Genomic DNA, 25,349 nt, shown 5'->3' on the forward strand with positions numbered 1-25,349 from the left:
CAATCTAAGTACCAAAGACTGGGGGAGCTGAGGTCCCACACCTGGGGAAGAAAGCTTAGCTGCCCCTGGAGGGTTGAAGACGGCGTTTCCCCCACTCAGGTCAGAGTTCACAGGCTACTTTTGCTTCAAAGACTGTTTGCATTCCTTTCAAAGTATTAGTCAAGATGTTTTGCTTACCGAGACTAGGAAATCTATATGAGGGCGGGTTAGTTTACAGACTGTCCACATGTCATCTTAGTCTCTTAACACACACAATAGTTTTTCTTAAAAACGCAAGCAGGACTGAAAAACTTAGGACAGTGAACAAATCCTGGGAGAGTGATGGGCAAAGGGACAACTCCTTTTACCTCCTGGTAGGAATCCTCTCTCCCCCTCTGCCCCCAAGTAGTCAGCCACCTAAGGGGTCTAAGCCACACTTGGAAGTTACTTGAGCCCAAACTAACAAAGCTTCGTTCTTCCCCCCACGCTCAAAGAAAGCGCTAAGGGGAAAACATCAGGCACTGCCGCGGGACTTCCCGGCTCTCTAAGGCCGCATTTTGATATAGGAGAGACATATTTTTGTTCCCCTTTCACAATGCACCTTGCAAAAGTAACAGAAACCGGGCTAGGATCTCGGGAAAAGGGAGGAGAAGGAACGCACTGGGAACTTGGTGGCGGCGTGAGGGGGTTCCGTGCAACCTGGTGAGTAGGAGGGTCTAGGAGACAGGGACGGGAGTGGGGGGTAGGTTTCAGGGCTGGTTCTGCTTTTGCCCGTGGCTCCTCTGTCCACGAGAACCGGTGGCTGGACACTTGGAGAGCGGCCACGACTCCTCACCTGCAGGCTGGGCGGGGGCTGCACGGTGAGGACGAGGTCCTGGAAGGAGCGCGCGCGGGAGGAAGGCTGGGAGTCAGAATCCCGAGAGGGGAGGCGCAGGGCGGAGAGGGAGGGAAGGAGGCGAGAAGGAAGGAAAGGTCGGGGTGCGGACTGGGGTGGGGAGGGAGTGGAGAACGCCGCTAGATCCAGAGTGGGGCCGGACCAGGCAGTGTCTAGCTTTTAACCTGGGCAGTGGAGGCGGGGAAAGGAGTTGAAGGAAAGGGGAGGTGTGGGGGGTAGGGTGGTGGGGGGAGTTGGAAGCAAATGACATCACCGCGGGTCAAAGAAAAAGGGGCGAGCGTCCGGCAGCGACAAGACTGGGGCGTTTGGCATTAAGAGCTCCAGCCCTGCTGCCCGGCAGGGACCTCGGCGTCCCCGGAGACCATGCAGAGGTCGCCTCTGGAAAAGGCCAGCGTCGTCTCCAAACTTTTTTTCAGGTGAGAGGGTGTCCAGTCGAGCTTTGGAAGGACACGTGCCCACGAAAAAGGAGGGCCAGTGTACGGGCTGGTTTTGGGGAAAGATGAATCGTTTTTTAAAATATGCGCGATATCATTCGTTGTTACGGAAGGGAACCTGGATTTTGTGGAATAAAAGCGAAAACATTAAGAGGAGATAAAAGAATAAATTGTTTTGATAGGGAGCCTTAGCTTAACTTTGAAGTCTAAACTAACAGTTGAAAATCATGCTCTCAAAACCCAAATGTGCTGTTGTGCAATTGTTGTTTTAGGTTTTTCTAAGAAGTTGATGAATTGTAAACTTGTTAATAAAAATACTTAAGTTTAGTCCTTTGTTTTCTCCCCTTCATGCCTTGGACATTTAGGTGACTTCTTGGCACACATGCTATTACTGCCATGCCTACATATAGTAGGTGCTCAGAAAACACTTGTTGACTGAATTTTGAACTTTTTTAGGGGAGAGGAGTGAAGCGGGTACTATATACTTAAATTAAGTATTTATTGTTATGATACTAAGTCTAATAAGTATTTGCTGCAATTCCATTATTCTTCCTTTAAAGAATGAAAGCGAAACCCTTGAAATACCTTTTCATTTATTTATTTTTTAAAGCCAATTCCGCAACTATAAATTTTAAAAGGGGTAGAGGTTAGAATTATCATGAAAATGTGAAGCCCTGGGAATAGATACTGAAGTTATATCCAACTGACATTTAAAAAATTGTACTTAATCTTGCTTTGCATATGACGATCCATAAAAGCATGCATATTTCATCTAAGGAGGTTTTTTTAAAAAAGAGTCTAAATTCTATGTGTGGCATTTCATATTTGAAGTGTTCTTTGGATATTGTATCTTCTTTTCCTATTATACTTGTATAAATAAATTAGTAGGTACAGCTCTCTCATGGGATATAACTTGATGCATAATTATCCAATGAATTAGCATACTTAGGTACATATACCCATATGTACATGTTGCCAGGAAGGGACTCAGCTTTCACATCTATGTTTTAGTCTTTGCATGTGCAGTAAGCCTGGGACTCAGTCCTAGGGAGAGATCATTGGCCATTGAAGGAGATCTGTGAATGGGAGACGACTTTACTCTTTGAAATTACCTTTTTGTGTTGATGTTTTCAGCACCTTTTGTTATACCATCTATAAAAATTGAGTTATCTGTTGATTTATTTTCCTTCTACTTCCAAAATCAGAATGCCCATTGGCATTCACTGTAGACTTTTTAGTAGAGCATTTTGAGGAACACCAATGCCAGGCAGTCTAAAACTAAAGTTTTCAGGAGAATGAACACCTCATGGCTACTTCTAAGTACCAAGGAGCTTCAAATTAGCTCATTGTCGATTTAAATGAGATTATTGTTGATTTATCAAAAAAAAATTCCGTCCCAACAGATTGCCTTATAAATTTTAGTGCAGTTTAAAAGCGCTCTCAGGTTGATTTGTAAAAAAAAAAAAGAGTATTATAATGGCCGCTCACTTTGTTAAGAGCATAGTCATTCCTGTTTCCAAACTATTTCATAATAAATTGTTCTAAGCATAGGTGTATTTTTAAAAGTTAAGTTCCTACTACTTACAGGAATTGATGGTCTCCTGAAGTATCTGTGATTGTAAACTTCTTTCGGGGTTATAATTCTAAAAGGGTAAAAACTGATTTTCTGCATTGGATTAGACTGTATGGCTTGCTGGTCAAGAGTGTTAGGATTTCGATTCAGATTGTTTTGATTCAAATCCTAAATCTGATACTTAGTAGTTGTGTGACCTGAAGGAAGTCACTTAACATCTCTGTGTTTGTGTGACTTGACCTTTACAATTTGGAGACTAGTAGGACCTTTTCCACTGGGGTTAATCTGTTGAGACAATGTATGTAAAGTGTTTAGCCCATAAATGTTAGCTGCTATTGTATCATCATCAATGACCATACTTTTACATTTTTTACAATACTATGTACCTTGTTTATATAATATACTCAATTCATCTTTGTTGAATATAATTTTGTGACTGTCACTCTATATACGCAATGAATGGGCTCAGATGAGAATTTAAATTAGGTAAAATCTCTTCTGATATGGTCTTATCAGATATACACACACAAAAAATGTCATATGCTTATATCATATGTTGTTAAATGACTTAGAATTTAACTTTCTGAATAAGATACCTTCAGAGTAAAGCCTATTATGGTCTGGGTTGTAGCTTATATTGAATATCTCTTTCATTGTTTAGGTTTTGTTATTGGAAAAGCTAATAAAAAGATTTAAGTATTTTATTTTGCATAGGTTTCATATCCAGTACAAATTTGAAGGCCAGTGGAAGTATCATAATGCTTATATAATATATACATATATTTATAAACAATCTAAAAGAGAACCACACAAAAATTCAAATACTTTATGATTATCATGGAAACAAGTATATTAACTGAAAGCTTTTTTAAATAGGAAGATGTTTTTGAACTAGAGAAGATGTATTTGCACATAATTTATGATTCATATACCAATGGAATTGATTTACAAATAAACCAATGGAGCAATTTTGACCAATTTTCTAAATCTACATTTTCTAATAATTTTTAAGGTAGTTATTCAGCTTGTTCTCTGTCTTTTCTCTCATGCCTCGAATTTCCCATATTCTGTTTAGTTGTGAGATTGTATAACAAACCATGTGTCAGATGACTCAGCTTTAATTTTGGTCATGGTATCCATACCAGAAGTGTAGATGTATACTTGAAGAATTGTTAGAGCCCCTCAGAATCCCAGTGTACAATGCCACAGATCTCTTTCAAGACTTGATATAGGGGACCACAATAAACTCCACAGATAAGTCTCAAGTAAGAGCAAAGAGTAAATAATATCAAGATCTAAGATGGAAATCCAGCAAAGAAATGCATATTTTGAGTCTCAGGTTAATAATCAGATAATTTAAGATAAGTTTGTAATTATTACACACAAAGTAATGAGAGATTTTGAAACAAATATGCTAGAACTTATACACCAGAATGGGTGTGGTGTGTCAAAACAGCTACCAATGGAAACAAAACTCTTATTATAAACATTCTGCCTTTGATCAAAGTGTCTTTAGGTTCTTGTTACAGAATTACCTTTAAAAACAGTATCTAAATGTATTCTCATAAGTTCATAGCAGTTCGTTACTTTTTAGCCATTATTTTATACTTGCTTTATTTATTTATTTTTTAAAAATTATGTATTTTTTGAGAGAGGGGAAGGGAAGGTGAAAGAGTGGGAGAGAAACATTGATGTGAGAGAAACACCAATGGGTTGCCTCTCTTAGGTACCCTGACCAGGGATCAAACCCACAACTCAGGCATGTGCCCTCACCAGGAATGAACCCAAAACCTTTCAGTTTACAGGATGATGCTCCAACCAACTGAGCCACACTGGTCAGAGCAATAGTAGCTTGCTTTAAATTAAAAGTCATTATTACCCAAGACTGGTCACTTGGACTTGTTTCTAAAATGACTTTTGACCTTATCTCAAAATTACATGCAAATGTACACTGAAAGTATAGACATTTTTCATCATACGTTGTTGACAGTCGAGTGCTATTTAAATTTAGATTATCATTCAAAAAAAGTATTACAAATTTTATTTTATTTTTATTTTTATTTTTTAAAGAAAGACATTTTTAAGATTTTATTAATTTATTTTTAGAGAGGGGAAGGGATGGAAATATCGATGTGTGGTTGCCTCTCGTGCACTCTCTATGGGGGGACCTGGTCCACAACCCAGGCATGCGCCCTAGGTTGGGAATGGAACCCATGACCTTTTTGTTTGCAGGCTGGCACTCAATCCACTGAGCCACACCAGCCAGGGCTAAATTTTATTTTTCAATTACAGTTGACATTCAATGTTATTTTTATTGCAGACTTCAAAGACATCTCTTAATGAAGGGAAACAGAAGTGCTTTGAGCAGCAGAAGTATAATTATAAGTATATAATGAAATAGTGATAAAGACAATTTTGAAGAGGACCACGCAAATTTGGTTATATAAATTATGACATATTATAAAAACAATTATCAAATGATGTTTCATTTACATTTTATTTACATGTTTGCAAAGCATGAAGAAATCTGAAATTATGGCTGTCATAAATATTTTGCAGTTTGTTGGGGGCATTCATAGAAAAATTGACAGGAGAGACCAGTTGGCCAATCAAATACAGGTCTAGTTCTGTCCCAGTCAACACACAGGTTCGTCTCTCAGGCAAGGCTTAGACTATCCAAATCAAGAGAAATGAATGCATAAAACAAAAGGCCAACATGAAGCGCACAGTTCGTAGTGTGATGTACAGCTGTCAAGGGTAACTGAAAACCATGAGTCCATTTATTCACTCAAGGAGAAAATGCTATGACTCCCCAGGGTTTTCATGTACTCGCTTGACTTTGTCTTCTGTAGGAACTGGAGGAGACCACTTTTGGGAGAGGGGTTCATCTGTCTTGAACAAAAGTGTTGCCTGAATACTGACAACTGTTGCCTTCCTGTGTCAGTTCCTTACTGTTTGTCTACATATCTGCCTTCTCATGATTTCTTATGATACAGTTCAGATTTTTCAATTTCAGATATGTGTCAATTTTGATTGGTTTAACTCTCAGAGTTCTAAAAGTACTTCCTTTGCATGATCTAACATTGTAATATTACAATTGTATACTTTAAAATATAAAATATATGTATATATAATTAAGTTTTTAAAAAGTTAGTTGAAAAAATTCCTCCTTGGTTTTGAAGTGTATTCTAGTGGTTCAATTTATTATTTGACTCTCTAGGAGTATTTCTATATACTTATAACAAATAGCATACAGTATATAGCTTTAAAATTCATTCCTTGCTAAAGAGAGACTATTTTACTTAATTGCTTCATCAATATTTTATGCTTAATGTGACAATCAAAATATCTCTCAGTGCCCCTGGCTAGGAATCTCAGTTGGTTACAGCAGCGGTGGAAACCTTTCAGAATGATTTAAATGCATTACATTCAAACTCACCTCCTGCTGTGTGCTCTGGTTCCTGATAGGCCCAGACTGCTACCTGGTCAGGTCCTTGGCTTGGGGGTTGGGGACCCCTGGGTTAGAGCATTGTCCCGATACACCAAGGTTACGCTTTAATGCCCAGTCAGGACACATAGAAGAATCCCTCAATGAATGCATAAATAAATGGAACAACAACAACAACAAAATTGATGTTTCTCTCACTATCAAATCAATCAAAAAATTAAAAAAAATTTTCCTTAAGAGCCAACTTGAGACACTAGGAAAACCATGGCTTTTCAGTTTTCCATTTATGTTTTAAAGGAGAAAGTAGGACTTAGTGTGGAAATATTCAATGCATCAATGTTGAAACTTGTTTAAAAGGCCCTTAAATGACACCATTCTAAAATGTAGTATTATTGTTAGTGTCATTTCACCGGAACCTGTAATTTCAGTGTGGTAGAGCTACAGTATAAGTACAGGATTGCAAAACCACCACGGAAGGGTGTTAACCATTTAGCATGAAGCTATATGTTGTTTGTCAAAATTCAAAAACACCTCTGACTCAGCAGCAATTTTGGTAATTTTGATTCCACTGATTCCAGACACATTGGTGTAGGTCACTTTCCTGGCACAAATCCCTGCAATGCAATGAGGTCAAAAGGGGAAAACAGATTATGACAGAGGTCTGGTTGTTTTGGGACCCTGTCTGAAGATTGAATTTATAAATCTGTTAAATGCATTATCACAGAACAAAACAATACTCTTTCGGATGTTTCTTCTAAGCTCCTAAGAATTTACCCTGTGTTTGCTTGAGAGTGAAATTAGCATTACAAAGTGGCTTGGCTATGCAGCTTTGTGTCAGCAAAAAGCTTAGGCTTCTTTTAACAAGAAACCTGTAAAAATTCAGTTAGCTTGCTTGATGTAGAGAGTAAATATAGTGTTGCTTTGCACGCAGTAAAATATTTTTTGTATTTAATTTTTTTTTTTAATTTTTGTTGTTGACACTGTTACAGATGTCCCCCATCTCCCTCTCTTCCCCCTTCCACCAAGCCCCCCCCCACCCCCGCCCCTTACCACACTGTGGTCTGTGACCATGGGCTATGCATATATACATATATGTGCTTTGGCCAATCTATTCCGGTCTCCCCCCACCCCCCTTCTCTCTGAGATCTATCAGTGTGTTCCATGTGTTCCATGTGTCTATGCCTCTGGTTTTATTTTGCTCCTCAGTTTATTTTGTTCATTAGATTCCACATATCAGTGAGATCATATGGTATTTGTCTTTCTCTGACTGGCTTATTTCCAGAGTGACTATATTCTTATAGAGCTCTGAAAGATCTATTTTCACAGCTGTATCCAGGTTGCAAAGCTTGTCAAGTTAGCCATTAGATTATTACTGTCTTTCAACATCAATGACTTTCAAATTGTAAAACCATCAATGTTAGACCCTTCTATGACTTGTTCAGTAAAGCATTCAGACCATTTCAAGACTCCTGCATAGAATGGTGTATAAACATTTCTTTGTAATGATGATGATTCCATGGTAATCAATCCCAGAGGCTTATTGATATTGTAGATTGGTGACTTTCAACAGTCTTGTAATGCATTTTCCTTCTGATAAAAAGGGGTCAAAGCAAGAGGATCCTGGACAGATTTTATTTATTCTATCAATATCTTCTTGGGTTCCTTTATGGCCAGGCCTTAGCTTTAGTGGGAAAGCCTACCTGCTAATTTCTTGCTCATGGGGTAAAGACATGGTTAGAAGATTTCTGCTTAGTCCTTGTTAGGATTTTCAACACTGAAACAGGGCTTTACTCTGATGTAATGGGGGAATTCTCCCATAGGTTGCTTTAGGGAGCTGAGTCAGAGCAGTACTTCCTTTTACATCATGATTTGGGGCAGCTTGGAGGATGCCCTAATTCAGTGGTCTCCAACCTTTTTGGCACCAGGGACTGGTTCTGTGGAAGACAATTTTTCCATGAATGGTGGGGTAGGGGTTGGGGGGATGGGGAGGCAAAACCACTCACCTCCTGCTGTGCCGCCAGATTCTTTACAGGCCATGGGCCTGTCTGTGGCCCAGGGTTTGGGGATCCTTGTCCTAATTCATTTATTCACCACCTTCTCTATTCCATGCAAGGCATTAAGAAGATTGAGGTGTGCAAGAAAAAAACTGGTGCTGCCTTCATGAAACAAATTCTCTGAAACCCATAGTCTCAAAGGCACCATTAAAGATTTCAGAGAAGTTCCCTGGGACTGGAACAGAAGGTGTGTGACTGAGATTTGGGGAAATGGGTCTGAAACTCTAGCAATGGCCACATCATAAGGGGCTTTGTAAGCTTTATTTGGGCTTTATCATACTGGAAGTGAAATGGCATGTTTTTCAAGCCCGGGAGTGACATGCCAAGTGCAGAACTGTTGTGGTTTTGCAAAAGAAATGCTGAACTGAAAGGGGGGAGAAGGGAGAGAGAGAGAGAGAGAGAGAGAGAGAGAGAGAGAGAGAGATGGATTTTAAAAACATTTAGGAGGTAAAATAAACAGGTTTTGTAATTAATTAGATATGGAGGGCAAAGGAGAGAGAAGAATCTAGGACAGTGTCCACATTTGCTGGCTTAGGAACCCAGTGGTTGGTGATGAAGCTTGCTGAGTGAAGAGATTCAATTGGAGAAGAAGGCTTGGGGTGAGGGTGGGGCCTATGCAAACCCTCTGCTTCTCTTTAAAATAAAAAAGGAAGTAATGCCTACAGCTCACAGGCAGGTAATATGGTTATTTGAAGATATATTAAAGTGATTTAGAGCTTCGTTTTAGGTAAGAGATATTATGATGTCTGAGGTGACATTCCAAATACTTCCCTCACACTCTTTGGTAAGTCCAGGGTGGCATCTAGAGAAGGCTTTAAAAGTGCTCAGTTGTTTTGGCTTTGTCACCTGAGCATGTTCTGGAAGAAGCAGCTGTATTCTACAGACAGCACCTGTTAAATTCTACTTGGAATCCTCCTACTTTTCTCTTCTCTGAACCCATGAACTAATGTGTGATGTCCCCCCACCCCACCATAATTTCACTCCTTTAAACTGATTTCTATGATCACAGACATTCAGGAAGTAGATGTGAAAATCTGCCGGGGCTTCGGGTTTTATCTGTAGTGACTGAATAAATAAAAGCACACCTATTACCATGAAATATTTTTCGTGTTTGAAAAAAGATTCTTATTATGCTTGAAAAGATTGTGTATCATTGTTTCATTTTAAAACTTTGAGTCTCTTAAAACACACAGAGCTTTCTTACTTAGCACTGCCTACAGAGGTGTACCTACCTTCTACCCAACTTCACACCCACCCCCAAATGCCTAGTGAAGTTCTTAACATCAAGAAGGGACCCAGCCCTGACCAGTATGGTTCAGTTGGTTGGGCATTGCTCCACAAAGTGAAGGGTCACCATTTTGATTCCGGTCAGGGCATATGCCTGAGTCAGGGCACATGCTTGAGTTGTAAGTTCGGTCCCTTCCTGGGGCTCATAGGTGAGGCAGCCAATCTATGTTTCTCTCTCACATTGATGTTTCTCTCCCTCTCATTCTTCCTCTCTTTCCCCTGCCCCCTCTCTCTAAAAAGAAATAAATAAATTTTTTTTAAAAAAGAAAGGACTCAAAAATTTCATCTGGTGCCAGTAATACCATAGGTGAAAAGCTCAATAGGCAGAATCTTAGAGGTGCTGGCAGCTGTGTTTAGAGGAGATTCAAGGGCCAGACCGTGGGCCACACAGTATAGGTTATAGGACCAACAAGAAAATGGAGCTCTGGCTGGCTGGGATTAACTATTCCTGTTCTAGAGGCACCAACTGGAGAAACTATATAGGAAGCTCTTTTTACACACTGTATTTATTTTAAAAACCTCTACAAAGTCTGGAAAATGAAGCAATGCAATAAAGCTTTACTTTTTTAACCAAAGTCCTTGCTATACTTTAGATCATGGGTTGCAAACTTTTTAAATAATGAGTTAGAAGGTAAATATTTTCAATGTTAAAGGACACGTGGTCTCTGCCATTGTGGGAAAGCAGCCATAGACAATGGGCAAACAAAAGGTAATGGCTTTGTTCCAATAAAACTTTATTTGTGGGCACTGCAATATGAATTTCATGTAATTTTCACATGTCACAAAATATCCTTTTCGTATTGCATTGTAATAAGCTTCAAAATATACAGCTTTAAAATTACTTAGTTTAGAATAAAGATCTAGAAAGACTTTTCAAGGCTCATATATAATTAACTTTATTGTATTCAGTAACAGTAATAAAAAAAACATTTTATTTATTTATTTTTAGAGACAGGGAAGGGGAACAAAATAGAAGGAGAGAAACATCGATATGAGAGATAAACATTTATCAGTTACCTCTCATGCATATCCACATTGGGGACTGAGCCTGCAACCCAGGCACGTGCCCTGATGGGAATACAACCGCCGACCTTTCACTTTGTGGGGTAACTCCCAACCCAATGAGCCACACTGGTCAGGGCCTGAGTAATTTTTAAAGGAAGTGAAACACTGATACATTCAAAATAAATTTTTTGGAAGAAGAGGAAAATACTATAGTAGCTTAATAGCTATTAGATAATTTCTCAGAATAGTTTTTGACTTATAGGAATCTATTGATCATTTATTCTTTACTTCTTTTTTGCATATGCATCTTTTGGTGCATCCATCCTTCAAAGAACAGTCTCTATTTTATCCATTTTTTGGTATCTAGTGCCAGGCGCACAGTAGGTCCTTAAAATATATGTGGTCTGTCTGGAAAAAGTCCAGTCATTGTTAATATAATGAGAATGGTTTCCAGGACATTGATGGCAGCCAAGGACAGTGGAGTGGAATGCTCATGTGTGAACAATGACGACTTCACTCTACTAGTCAGTGGGGGTGGTAGATGCCACTGAGTGAGGATGTGTACTGTGTGGCCATTGCATTCAAAATCACTGAGAGAGTAGAGCAACAAATCTGCATCAAATTTTGCTTTAAGCTTGAACATTCCTCCGAGAAACTATTCAAATAATTCAGAAGGCTGAAGCTGCCCATCAATGGGTGACTGGCAGCTTCATTTTGACAACATGCCTCCTCATGCATCATGTCTCATGAAGAGTTTTTTGGCAAAACATTAACTCACCCAGGTGACTCAGCCCCTGTAAAGCCCAGATTTGGTGCCCTGTGACTTCTGGCTTTTCCCCAAACTAAAATTACCTTTGAAAGGGAAGAGATTTCAGCTCATTCATGAGAGTCAGGAAAATATGACAGGGCAGCTGATGGAAATTGGGAGAACTATGTGACGTCCCAAGGTGCTTATTTTGAAGGGGACTGATGTTTCTTGATGATACAAGAAACATGTACAATGTTTCTTCTTCAATAAATGTTTCTATTTTTCATATTACATGGCTTGATAACTGCTGGACAGACCTTATACTTGTTGAATTAAATAAAACTCAACTAATTCAGCTTATGTTATACTTTTAAAATACTGACTATTGGAAGTAAATGTAAACATTTACTTATGTATGGAATTTAAAAATATTTCTGTTTAGTATTCTGAAGATAAAATCCCTAATTTTGAAGTAAAATGTTAGTTGTTTTACCATGTGTTCTAAAGTATAACATAAAATGGGAAAAGCTTTCTTCTGTTGTTCACAGAACTTTCTGGGAAAATTGTAGCTTAAGATAGTTCAGAAGATCAAGGGGTAGCTAAATTTGTTGTAGATAGGCTTTTCCCTCTGAAATATATCTATTTTCAAATCTCATGTGAATATTTAGGTTGCCTGATAGTTTCATTTTAAGACAGATTATTAAAATGATTATTTCCAAAATTTCTTCCTAAATGTAAGAGGGGGGACCCCCCAAAACAGAATTTATTTATAAAAAAGTGTATTTATTCTTACATGTTTAAACTCAGTCACCTTCAAAGTACTCTCCATTTGATGCAATACACCTACCAAGACTTTTTTTCCACTGCTCAAAACAGTTTTTGAACTCATTGATTTTGATGCCTTTTAGTGCTTTTGCCATTTTTTGTTCACTTCTTCTACATCAGCAAAATGTTTCCCTTTGAGGACTTTTTTCATCCAGGGAAACAATATAACAGTTGCTTGGGGCGAGATCAGGTGCATAGGGAGGGTGGGGCATGGAGGTCATTCAGTTTTTGGTCATTGGCATCCTTTCTGAACTCATACAAGGTTTTGCTAATTCAGTCATTTTTGCTGCTGCCAAAGGTACCAACAAACATAACTCTTGTGTTTCCTTCATCACACTCTGTTGAAGAAAGACACTATTAATGCAGAGTAGAAGTCAGATTCTGGGATGAGTAGACATGAATAAGTTATTTTAAAAAATGAGCTACCATATCTGCTGTTAAGGAACATTTGATCAAAGTTTAGTTATTCTGTTGAAAGGGAAATCTAGCTAGAATTAGGGTAAAGAAATTTTTCACATAAATATTTGGGCTTTTAAAACTAGGAGCTCTTCATAATTAACAGTATTCTAAGTTTTAGAGGTATACATCTCAAATTGTGATCTGCCAACCACCTGCTCTAAAACTATATTAGAATATATGTATCTTATTTATTAAATTAAAATACATGAATAATTATTAAAACAATATCTTAATTTTATAATAGTTATATTTATATACATCACATTAAATATGAAGATTCCTAGATCACACTGTATACTTACTAAATCAGAATCTCTGGGAGAGGGCAACCACAGTCTTCTTTTGTTGTTGTTTATTACATTTCAGGTGATTCCTTTTGCCTATTAAAATCTGACAACCATTAGTTCAGTCTTAAGAAAATGGGTTTAAATTGTCTAACTACAGCTTCTCAAACTTAGTAAAAGATTTGAGCCCTGTCTGTTGTGGCTCAGTGGATTGAGCACTGGCCTGCAAACTGAAAGGTCACCAGTTCGATTCCCAGTCAAGGCACATGCCTGGGCTGCAGGCCAGGTCCCCAGTTGTGGGTATGTGAGAGGCAACGATCAATGTATCTCTCACGCATTGATGTTTCTTTTCCTCTATTTCTACCCTCCTTTCCTCTCTCCCTAAAAGTAAATAAAATCTTTAAAAAAATAATCAGCCTTTCCCTCTCCCTTGGAAGTAGAGACTGGCTTTTAAAAAAAGATTTGAAAATGACAGATTTGAGAACAGAAACTGGATTTCACAGCATAATCATAAAATGTGGGATATTGTGGTGATTTCATCATCTCACAGCTCCATTAAACTGCTTTTTCCTAACATCCTCTTTTAAACCTTTGGGTCCAAGGAAGAGAATTTTGAAATTTCACTATTTTTCAGCAAATTAACAATAAATACATACATATAGTTCAATTTGCCATAAAATTGAAAATTTCTTCTTAAATGGTTCTTGAAATCTGCAGTTCTGCCTCCCTCTCCCTCTATCTTCTAGCATACTAAGCACTTTCCATGTACCAGGGGTCATACATATTATCTCAGTGAATTTTTCTAACAAGTCTAGATAGATTCTACATATAAGGTGTATGAGATATAGAGAGATTAAAGAGTTTACACAAGGTCACTCAGCTAATTACCGTGAAGTCAGGATATGAACTTAGATTCATCTAAATTTAGGACTCTATTCTTAACCAGTATATCACAATATCCAAAAAACTAGAATGTATTTGGTGAATTATATGATTTCACTTCCTTTTGTACATAGGTTTTTCTTCATTTTCTTCTTTCCAAAATTTGTTATGTTTTGATACAGGCATTATAAATCATATTATTTAAATAGACATTAGACTCAGTTGTTGAAAGTGCCCTCCCATTACTGATGTGCAGAAGTCCCTGCAACAACCTACTTTAGGTCTTGTGCTGAGGTAGGAGGAAGTGTTGTCCTAGGCTAATGAGGTCTTTAGGATTCTAAATGTCTAGTTGAAGAGGGAAAGATGTGGTCAGCCAAAAGCACGCCAGTAGCCACACATTGTCAGTTGCGCAACACTTGACCCACACTGCCCTACTTACCTGGATTTTTTCCATCAGGTACTAGCCATCACCCTTCATTGCTTTCTCAAACCTACTGAGCCAGGCTTTCTGTTGAGTATTTGCATCTACTCTTCTTACCTTACTAACTTCTGCCCTCAGCTACATTCCAGGTTTAGTCAATTCAGTGTTCCTTTCGTCACCACTCACACCCTCCATTGTGTCCATCTGTGATCACCAATCATCCCTAGTTTATCATTCAGGTCATCTGTTTCTCTATGGTTCCCCTTATTCTCTTTCTTTGGGCTGAAGCAAGAGTCAGAATCACCTGGCAGATGGTTCTTCAACTTCATGTTTGACACTTTGTATATATAATTCTTGGATTTTCTTAGTGCAGTGGTTTTCACAATATTTTTTAAAAACAATACTTTTATCAGTGAATTTTAATTTCAGAATGAAATTTTCCATGGAACAGCAATATATACAAATAAAATTGACAATAAAAGACAATAGCATTTCCATAAATACAAAGGTAAAGTAAGCTTCCTACTGCACAATAATGGCTGGTAGGATTACATGACACGTATGTGTGCTATTTTCTTGTTCCTACATGCTTGTGTTTTTCACAATGCCATGGTTCTGAAATTGAGATGCTTCTTATAACTGATGTTAAAAGAATCTTGTCAAGGAGCAAGTTCTAGTTGCTAGGTGGGATGTTGCCTGATTCATAGTTGCTTAATTAAAGCCAATTAGAGCTTCAAAGAAAGAAACTTGTCATCTCTCAGACCCAGGAATAAATTGTAATATTTTAGCAATACATAGAAGGAATATATTCTTGTGACCTCAGTTAAATTATTTGCATTGGTTGCACCCCACAAGGTTGACTTCTAACCTTAGTTTCTTTTTTTTTATATAGATTTTATTTATTTATTTTTAGAGAGAGGGTAAGTGAGGGAGAAAGTGAGGGAGAGAAACATCAATGTGTGAGAGAAACATTTATCTGTTGCCTCTCTTTCCCTCCCAACTGGGGACCTGGCCTGAAACCCAGGCATGTGCCCTGACTGGGAATCAAACCAGTGACTTTGGTTCGCAGGACGTCACCCAAGCCACTGGGCCACACCAACAGGGCTAACTAGTTTCTTGCTTGAAATTTCTTGAGAAAGATTACTCTGTGGTCTAGTTTTGAAAGAGATGGTTAATATTTACTCTGAAGTTTGTTGGGCATACCAAGCACTGTAATTAAAGTAGAAATTGCCAAGCTCAGCACTTTATTATTCTTTGAAATTATACAGCCTGTCCTACAGGTGAAGGTGTTAAGAATGTAAACCCTACTTATAGCTGTGAATAGCCAAGAGTGATTCAAAAGAATGTCTTTGACTTGAATGTGAAGAAGGCTTAGAGAAAACTTTAATTATGATACTGAAGAAGAAAGTGGTAGGTAATTTTATGAATAGGTATGTAATACTAAAAATTTCCTTAAAAACTGTATATTTAATGTTACATTTCTTTTTGGAAAGGCTATTATTAAACTGATGGTGAGTCTTATAATCAATGCCACCTTGTTATTGAGCAAGCATGGTAAAGTATTGTAAAACCATGATAATATCACACGTGGCTTGCTGTTTTCTGGGGGTTGCATACATCTCTCATTCCATCCCTCATGCTGGGATGCAATGTTATATAAGCAGGCATGCCAGAGATTTAAACTGAGCTTGGCCCACATGTGTCTGTAGCGACATGCTTACTTATGTAGTGTGGAAATAATCAATGACAGATTGTAATATTTTTAAATGTGGGCAAAGAGATGTCAGAGGAAGTTTTTCCACATAATGGACACTAAATGGATTAGCCTGGCAGTCCAGGCTAATGTTTGGATGAATCCATTGTGCTAAAATGAAAAATATATATATTGTAATTTTTTTCATTACCATTTAGTCCCCTTCTACTCTTGACCCCCAGCAGTTACCACACTGCTGTCCATGTCCATGCATCCTTTCTCTTTATTGCTCAATCACTCCTGCCCTACCTTCCTTTAGTTCCTTAGCTGTCATGCGGCTTCTTATAACACATTTGAGAATGTATGATGTTTTTATTCCTATTTTTAATTTACTAAAACATACTTAAAATATTGATATTTCAAATCAAAAGTTGGTGAACTCCATGAAGTATTTCTGGGGAACACCAGGTGTTGGGTCCCACAGTTTGAAAACCACTGAGCTACTTTCTCCCATATTGGTTGTTCTTCATCTCCCCTTGAGTTCCTCATTTCACCCATTCTATACCCTCAGAAATAAGTTCATGTTCTACTTTATCCTCAATTTCAGCTCTCAGGTGGCAGTATATAGTAGAAGAAACATGTACATTGGTATCAGGCAGACTTGGCTGGAATCCTCACTATGTGACATTAATAACAATATGATCCTAGGCAATTTACTTAACCTTTTGATGATGTTATGCTCATCAGTATAACGAGCCATCCTCATCTTAACACAGCTCAGAAATATAATATTTAACATTTGTTGAATGTTTAATGTGTGAATTTATCCAAAGCAACAAAACCAACAGGAAATGTCTATGTCTATATCTGTATCATATCTATATCTAATCTATCTATATCTATATCTATATTGATATCATCTATATCTATATCTGTCATCTATATATATCATTTATCAATCTGTAGGTGTAGACATTCTTATTTATTATAAGGAAGTGGCTCACATGATTAGGAAGGCAGGCAAATCCATAATTTGCAGGGTGGACTGGTATGCTAAAGACCCAGGAAAGCGGATGATCCAGTATGATTCTGAATGCAGTCTACAACAGAATTCCCTCTTGATTGGGGATGTTAGCCTTTTTGTTCTATTCAGACCTTCAACTGTTTGGGTGAGGCCCACTCACATTATGGAGGGCAATCTGCTTTACCCAAGTTTTACTGATTTAAATGTAAATCTCATCCCAAAACAATGTCTAAATTGACATAAAATTGGCCATTCTACTCTGTAAGCACTTCTCATGCATTAAGTGACAGCTAATTATGCCAGACATAGAATGCTTCTTTAATAAATGTTAAATACTATCATCGACATGATTATTATAATTAATACCTTTTTATCTTTACCTCAAGCTCCAAGAAAGTAATTCTCTAAACTGAAGCCTCCTCCTCTGTGAACTGGACCCAGTGCCTCTCTTTACTTTATTGGTGGCTTTTGTCAAAAGAGTGTCACCTTTGTTCACTTGCCCCTCTGAGTGCATTGTCTGAACATGGATTTTCCCCATTTCTTACGACTATTGTGTTAGTTTTCTAGGGTTGCTCTAACAAAGTACAAAAAAGTGAGTGATGTAGACTATGGAAATTTATTGTTTCACAGTTCTGAAGGCTGAAAGTTTGATACTGAGATCAAGATCACCGTGTTTGGTTTCTTCTGAGATTGTGAAGGAGAGTGCGTTAAATACTCTCTCCCAGCTTCTAGTGATATGCTGGCACTCTTTGCTGTTCTTTGATGTGAAGTAGCCTCATTTTCACCTTTGCTTTTATCTTCATGTGGTATTCTCCCTGTGTGCCTGTCTCTATGTCCAATCCAAATTTCCCCCCCCTTTTTTTTAGGGACACCAGTCATATTGGGTTAAGGCCCACTCTAATGCATTCATTTTAACTTGATCTCCTCTGTAAAGATCCTATCACCAAATAAGGTTACATTCTGAGATACTGGGAGTTAGGATTCATATATATCTTTTTTGAGGGGAGCACAATTCAATCCATAATTATGAGTCTTCAGGAACAGAATGAGATATGGAAGCAATTTGAGACTATGAAGTATAATATATGTAGGGGGTTACTCTAATTTATGAAATCTTTTAAAAGCTATCTGTGCCTTATCTATAATGGAACATAAATAACATAGGGACAATGCAGAGTATATCAAATGGCATGATAGGGGAACTGTCAAGGAAGGTCAAAATAAAGGGAGCATTTTCTTTTAATAGACTGAAGAATGACTTTCCCTTTATGAAATGTTGGCCATCTCCACTAAGAATAAATAGAATGAAGGCCAGACATTAGGAAGAATGCTTTGGTAGTGAAGAGTGTTAAAAATTAAAATATTTTATGGAAGAGAATGAAGTAATCTTGAGTGGAAGTTTTAGGATTGTCAACTTTAAGTTATGACTCAAAAAAGGAACATAAATATTAAAGAACAGTTCCTGAGCAAATGTACACACCTGCACATTTGTCTTGCATTTACCACCTACTTGTGAAATGTTCTGCCTTTTAATACATTTGACCAACAGTTATTTGCAACCATATCTGTGTCCTCACATGGGCTATATACATATCATGTTTGAGTAAAAAATTAGTTAGCACATTGATTTGTTCCATTTTTTGCTATCCCAGGTACTGTACAAGACAAAGATCTATATTACACTTACAGTGTCCTCAAAAAGTTAGTCACATTAGGGGTATAAACTAGCAAACAAAGTGTAATGTGGTAACATTAATTTGACAACTTAAAAAGATAATTGAGTCATGATTATGTGCTATGCTCTGTGGAAAGTTCAGGATCTACAGCAGTAAAAACAAATCTGTAAAGTGTTTGCCCCAGGGGAATTTATAGTCTAGTGTGCGAGAGTCAGGAGGAATTGGCAGATGAGTAAAAAGACAAGTTTTAGTAACCACTCAGGTGGAAGACGTACAGGAGAGAATGGAGCACATGGGAGGAAATTAAACTGAGATTATAGAGACTCCCATACATAATTTATGTGAAACTATTTTAATGCATTTGAGGTTTTGTGGAAACAGAGTTCAAGTTTTATTTTAAGAAGTTATTTATTTTTCTTCAGTGTGACCTGGCACTTGGTTGGTATTAGTGCAAAACCAAAAAATGTGCCACCAAAATCATGATAATTGGAGAATTCTTTAAAAAATTAAGAGCCGCCTTATCGTCAGTGGTTTCTTCCAGTGAGAGCTCCTGCAGAGTTCAAAGGAAGAGAATCTGGCTCAATGTTTCCTTTAAAGTTTACTTTCGTAAAGTGCACATGGAAGCAGGAAATATGATGTTCCGAGGTCACAATTATTCTTAAATGCCTATAAAATGATTTTTACTAAATGATCATGATTTGTCTTATACTTTCTGTTTTTAAAGACTTCATTGCAAGGGCGAGCATTTTGAACTCCTAAATTGCTTATTAAGATCAGTTAAGTATTCAATAATTAATTATTGTGTTTTGCTGCAGCAGTGATTTTGGGGGGTTAGGGGGTTGGAGAGGGAGCTATTTGGGGTATTTTGTGGACTTTTATTTACCTATATGTTGCTTATATGAAGAAAAGATGTAAAGAATAAGCAAAGTGGATTTAAAGTAAAGCTCTTGCAATAGAGTCTTATTTTGTTGGTAAATCTTGAACCAATAGCCGTCTCTATTCCCTGCCCAGGTCATGCTCCTTTTTTCTGGGATTTACAGGGAAGACAAGTGAGCGGTAAGCCACTGCTCTCCTCCCCTGTACCTCTGAGGAGTATTACTTCAGTGTCTCTTTCAGTAATGTAAAGTCTCCAATAAAAGGAAAAATAGCATTAATATCGCTCCACGACCTCAGGAATAGGGTCAGAAACTTAAATCTTGAGTCATATAATATGTCTACAGACATGTACTTCCCCTCACCGAAGGTGGAAGAAATAAAGATGTAAATTTACCTCTTAATGCTATAATTTGCAGTTTGTTTTTCTAGAGGGTGAAATAATAACAACAGAAGATAAACAGAGTTAAAATGTCACCAATCTCCAAATCCATATAGAGATTGCAGATGGAAATTGTCTACAGCTGGGAGGTCTGAACCCAGTACCCTGCTGCTCTTTGACCCCTCTGAGGAACAGTCCTGAGTAGCAGTAGTGTAGCAGTCTACCCAAGCAGGGAGCCTAAACAAACCAGAGTGAAAAGGAGATTGAGATAAATGAAGGAAATTATGGATTTGACTGATCATCTGGTTAGGTGATTCCAAGCAGAACCTTAGAAACCAACTTTATCATGACCAAATTAAAAAAATCACTTGCTTTGTCTTCTGATGCAGCTTGTTTCATTGTCATCCTGGAAGCATGTAATCATCATCTAAAAACATTTCCAAAGTTGCCTCTAACCTCCATTTATCATTCCATCTATGAAGCAAAATAAATAAGTAAACATCCTCAAATAAACAATGTTGGGTGAAATTATATTGCATTTTTTAACTTTGAGAAAAGTTGTCTCAAGGTAGTTACTAGAAAGCAGGTGTCAGAGAGGATTTAATAGGCAGTGAAAATTTTTGTACACACAGTGAGGGAAGTGTAAGCCTAAGTCATTTGGATGTTGAGGGTTACAAGCGCCTAGCATGTGCTTTGCTTCTGGTGGCTCACGACAAACAGATCTGTCGTCCCACAACACAGAGCTGCTCAGTGGATTTCTGTCCCCATAAGAGCAGTGTCATCTTCACACTGCAAGAACCACTTTTCAAGGCAAAACAAATCAAGTATCTTTGTTTCCAGATGTTAAGTTAATTCCAGAATAAAAGTCATAGCCTAGAAAGGATGTGGGCATTTCATTGCCAAAGGATGGAAAAGCCCATTAGAGAATGTTTACTTTGGGTCCTAGCTGTGGTGTTCAAACAAACCAGGTGAACAAAGCTTCAATAAGGGATTCAGAGTTCTGGAAAAAGGAAAGGATACCAAATAAATGGGATAATTATAAAACAAATACCAGCAAAGTTAAATCAATATATCATGTGGGAGATGACCTTCTATCACTCATGTGAGGTGTGTTTTGTTCCTAGTTTAGAGAGAAGAGGCAGAACTTGTTTTCCTTCCTCCCTTTCAGCTACCACTGGGCATGCTTCAAACTGCTTCACTGCTCTGTTCTCTGGTGTGTGATTGTCTAAAATAATAGTTATAATGGTGAGGTCTGACAATCACACAAATCTCTTTCTGTAAGCTTTTACAAATGCCAGCCGGTAGCCAAGTGGCATTATCTGCCATAAAATCTTAGGACCACTCCATGTCTCCTCTTCCTTATTTTCTTGGTTTCAAATATATTTCTTATTGCCAATGGAAATAAAAATCAGAAATTTGAAAGCAATGGTATCACTGTCTTTCTAGTTTGTAGAGAGCTCCTAAAAGTTAAGTCATGCAGAATGCAACAGTTTTAAAGGGAAGTTAATTATCCAATCTTTCTAGTCAGTTGTTTTAGCTACAATCAATTGTGTGCCTTTCGTTAGTGGTTTTATGCCCAGATAGAATGAAAATAAAACTAAAACTGTGGAGCAATACTGTGAGGCTACTTTTCTAAAGTACATGTGCACAGTCTATAAATCACTATGCTTTGTTTCTTTGGTCTCTGTCAAGATGGGTGGAATATTTTGTACCATTGTTTGTTGTCTCTCATTTGATTGAGTCGCTGAAACCTGTATCATGTGAGTGAATTAGGTTTACTTATTAATGGCACCTACTCCTCAGTTTCTTGACAATACTATCACCATCACCACTTTTCTGCATTCACAGTAGTTCCAGAAATTGTGTTGCTTTGGGGAGACAGGAAATAAACAGTTTACACAACTCCTGTTGCATGTCACCAAACCATGAGCTATGTAGTCTTAATCACTTGCAGTAGCCACCCAAGCATTAATATATCTGAAAGGGCTTGGAGTGTCAAAGTCAATCTAAGAATTTACATTTTACCTGTTCTAAGAGCAAAAAATCAATGTTTGGGAAAACTTTTCAAATTGATATTGAGAGTTGATTTCTGTATTTTTTTTCTTCCTACTTTCTTTCTCCCCTTCTCCCTCCCTCCCTCCCTCCCTCCCTCCCTTCCTGCCTTCCTTCTTTCTCTTCTCTCTCTTCCTTTCTTCCCCCTCCCCTTTTTTGAGGCAAAAGTGTTATTTAGGATCAAAGAACTGAAATTTGGGGACAAGATTCAGACAGAAACCCAAATAGTGTCCTAATTGCAAGGAGAGAGCAGGGTGTTTTAATGACAAAAGGAAAGGAATAATTGCATGATAGAAAAAAAGAATTTCTATTGCTGCTAACAATCTGTATAGGATGGGTTACTGATTCCATCTTCTGATGGAGACTCTGGAAGCAGTCCTTTGGTGAGAATGTCTGCTTTCCTGCTGGGTGTACAAACTATTATTTGTAAAACAATGTTGGTTTTTAGCCCAGTCCAAAGGTCCGGCTTAGTCAGAAGATTCAAGGAACAAGATGTACAAGGTGTTTATGTCATTTGTCATAACTATGAATAAGAAGTATTTTTCACAAAACACAGTCACAGTTCATTTTACCTCACAATTCCCCCCTTCACACCTCCTCTGTTGAGTTTCATGTAATTTGAGTAATATCAGTTCTGAAATTGGCTGACTAGCTATCTTTTTCCCAATGTGAACTCTCATTTCCCCATCTCTAAAATGGAGGCCATAAGGTTCTCCTTCCAGTAGGAGTGACATGAGAGTTTAAAAAAAAAAAATGATGGGAAAGTTGTCTGATGAATTAAAATACTCTACAGCCACAGTAGGTTATTCTAGGTATCCATCAGTTTTCTGTCATTGAAAATGTCAGTAGAACAAGGAAAAGTATTTTTTTAAAGTACAATAGCTATATATTTGTTGCCATTTTATTACTCATATTTTTTATCTTTTTTTCTTCTTCTTCTTCAAGAACACACTTTAACATTTCTTGTAACACTGGTTTGGTGGTGATAACCTCTAGGTTTTTCTTGTCTGGGAAGCTCTTTATCTCTCCTTTGATTCTAAATGATAGCTTTACTGAGTAGAGTAAACTTGGTTGTAGGTACTTGCTTTTCATCACCTTGACTATTTCATGCCAATTCCTTTTGGTCCACAAAGTTTCTGTTAAGAAATGAGCTGACAGTCTTATGGGAGCTCCCTTGTAGGTAACAGACTGCTTTCTCTTGCTGTTTTTAAGATTTTCTCTTTGTCTTTAACATTTGACATTTAAATTATGATGTCTTTTGGTGTGGGCCTCTTTGGGTTCATCTTGATTGAAACTTTCTGTGCTTCCTGGACTTATATATCTATTTCCCTCACTAGGTTAGGGAAGATTTCAGTCATTATTTTTTCAAATAGGTTTTCCATTCCTTGTTCTCTCTCTTTTCCCTCTGGCATCCCCATGATGTGAATGTTGGTATGCTTGAAGTTGTCGAACTTGTCTCGGAGTCTCCTTACACTATCCTCATTTTTTGGATTTTTTTTTCTTTTTGCTGTTATGATTGTTTTCTGCTTCCATATCCTACAAATCACTGATCTGATCCTCTGATTCATTTATTCTACTATTGATGTCCTGTAATGTATTTATCATTTCAGTTAGTGTATAATTCATTTTTGAGTGGTTGTTTTTTGTTTTCTATCTCCATTTTTATGTTTCCTATCTCTTTGTTGAAGTTTTCATTATTCATCTACTCTTCCCCTCAGTTCACTGAGCATTGTTGTAACTAGTATTTTGAATTCTGCATATGATAGATTTCTTGTCTCCATTTTATTTAGTTCCTTTTCTGGAGTTTTGTTCTGTTCTTTCATTTGGGACATGTTTTTTGTCTCCTCATTTTAGCCACCTCCCTGTGTTTGTTTCCATGTATCAGGGAGACCTGCTACATCTCCCAGACTTGGTAGAGTATCCTTATATAGTAAGTGTCCTATAGTGTCCAGTGGCACAGCCTCCCCAGTCACCCAAGCTGGGTGCTCCAGGTGCATCCCCTAGGTGGACTGCATGAACTCTCCTCTTTTGGTTAATTGCTTTGGGTACCTCATTGGGAAGGATTCATCTGCAGGCTGATTAGCTGTGAGAACTGGTAGTGAACACAGCACAGGATCTGATGCATAGGGGCTGACCCCATGGAACAGGACTTAAGTTGGGCTCTGGTGCCTGCTGAGTCTGCCTCTTAAGTGTGTTGATTATGGATGTGTTTGGGTGGTACTTTGGCATGGTCTGAAGCTGCACACTGGGTGTGCTAACTCTGGGGCATCCCAGGAGGTACAACCAAGGTCAGTTGCCACATGTATCCTGCCCAGGATCACCCCCCATGAGCTACATAGTGTTCTGCTGATTGCTGCTGCCTGTATATTGCCTGGGAGAGAACAAGCTGTTAACCAGGACTGGCTGCCACTAGTGGCAGGACACTTAGCAAGAGGTACAAGGCCTGCATACAGGCCAGATGTTGCTTGTTTGGGGTTTGTGAACCTTTGAGAGATTTTAATAAAGTCAGTAGCATGAGCCAAGAGAGGCCAGTTGTACAGAAAAGCCAGTGGAAACAGCCTGGGTGGGCCCTCATGTTGGGTGGGGCACGGTCTCAGGGATTCACCAGGGCAGAGAGATCAAGGTTAGCCAAATTAGTGGAGACTTAGATATGGTACCCACCTACAAGCTCTATGGGGTGAGAGTTCAGCAAACAAACAATGACCTCTGCCAGCACTTCAGTCTGACAGAATGCTGCTCCCCAACTTTTGCCCAGATGCTAGACACTTCAGTTCCTCTCTGTATGTCCTGGGCATCTTTCAAGCTGCTGCCTCTGTGCTGGAGCTCATAGCAAGTGAGTCCATATAAGTCTGTGCACACACCCTTTAATAGGAACACCTCGGACTCCAGGAGACTTTTGTCTCACTCAGCCACAACTCCACTTGTTTTTAATGCCAGAAATTATGGGACTTCTCTTTCCAGCACTGGAATTCTGGGCTGGGGGGCCTGGTGTTGGCCGGGACCCCTCAGTAAAGGTCTCTACTCAGGAGAGACCATGCAGCTGAAATATCTCTCTCAATTTTTAACTGCCACATGTGGGTGTGGGGTCAGTCCATTATGTGTCTCCACTTCTCCTACTTTTCTTGACGTGGCTTCTTCTTTATATCCTTATATCTTCTTTATATCCTTTATATTGTAGGACTTCTGTTCAGTTGAATCAGGCAGTTCTAAATGATGGTCATTCTGTAGTTTATTTGTAATACTGATATGGATGTGGGAAGATGCAAACACCACATTCACCTCTGCTGCCATCTTGAACAGAAGCCTTTATGTTGTTTTTGTTAATGTCAGCTTTATTGAGATATAGTTCACATAC

General features: G+C 38.2%; 1 protein-coding gene across 8 annotated transcripts in view; it reads left to right on the plus strand.

Moving 5' to 3' along the window:
- Positions 1-284: 284 nt before the first annotated feature.
- The window catches only part of CFTR (CF transmembrane conductance regulator), a 209,671-nt gene continuing 184,606 nt past the window's right edge, over positions 285-25,349 (plus strand). For 2 of the 8 annotated variants that reach the window (XM_053926748.2, XM_045191452.3), the window contains exon 1: positions 442-681. In XM_053926748.2, coding sequence (XP_053782723.1) covers positions 575-681 — 107 coding nt within the window. In that variant the 5' untranslated portion in view covers positions 442-574. Of the gene's footprint in view, positions 354-441; positions 682-932; positions 1,291-25,349 lie in introns of those variants that run through there. The other 6 variants (XM_053926749.2, XM_053926746.2, XM_053926745.1 and 3 more) reach the window with 5 other exon arrangements.

This window comes from Desmodus rotundus, chromosome 6 (assembly GCF_022682495.2).
Source record: "Desmodus rotundus isolate HL8 chromosome 6, HLdesRot8A.1, whole genome shotgun sequence".
NCBI lineage: Eukaryota > Metazoa > Chordata > Mammalia > Chiroptera > Phyllostomidae > Desmodus > Desmodus rotundus.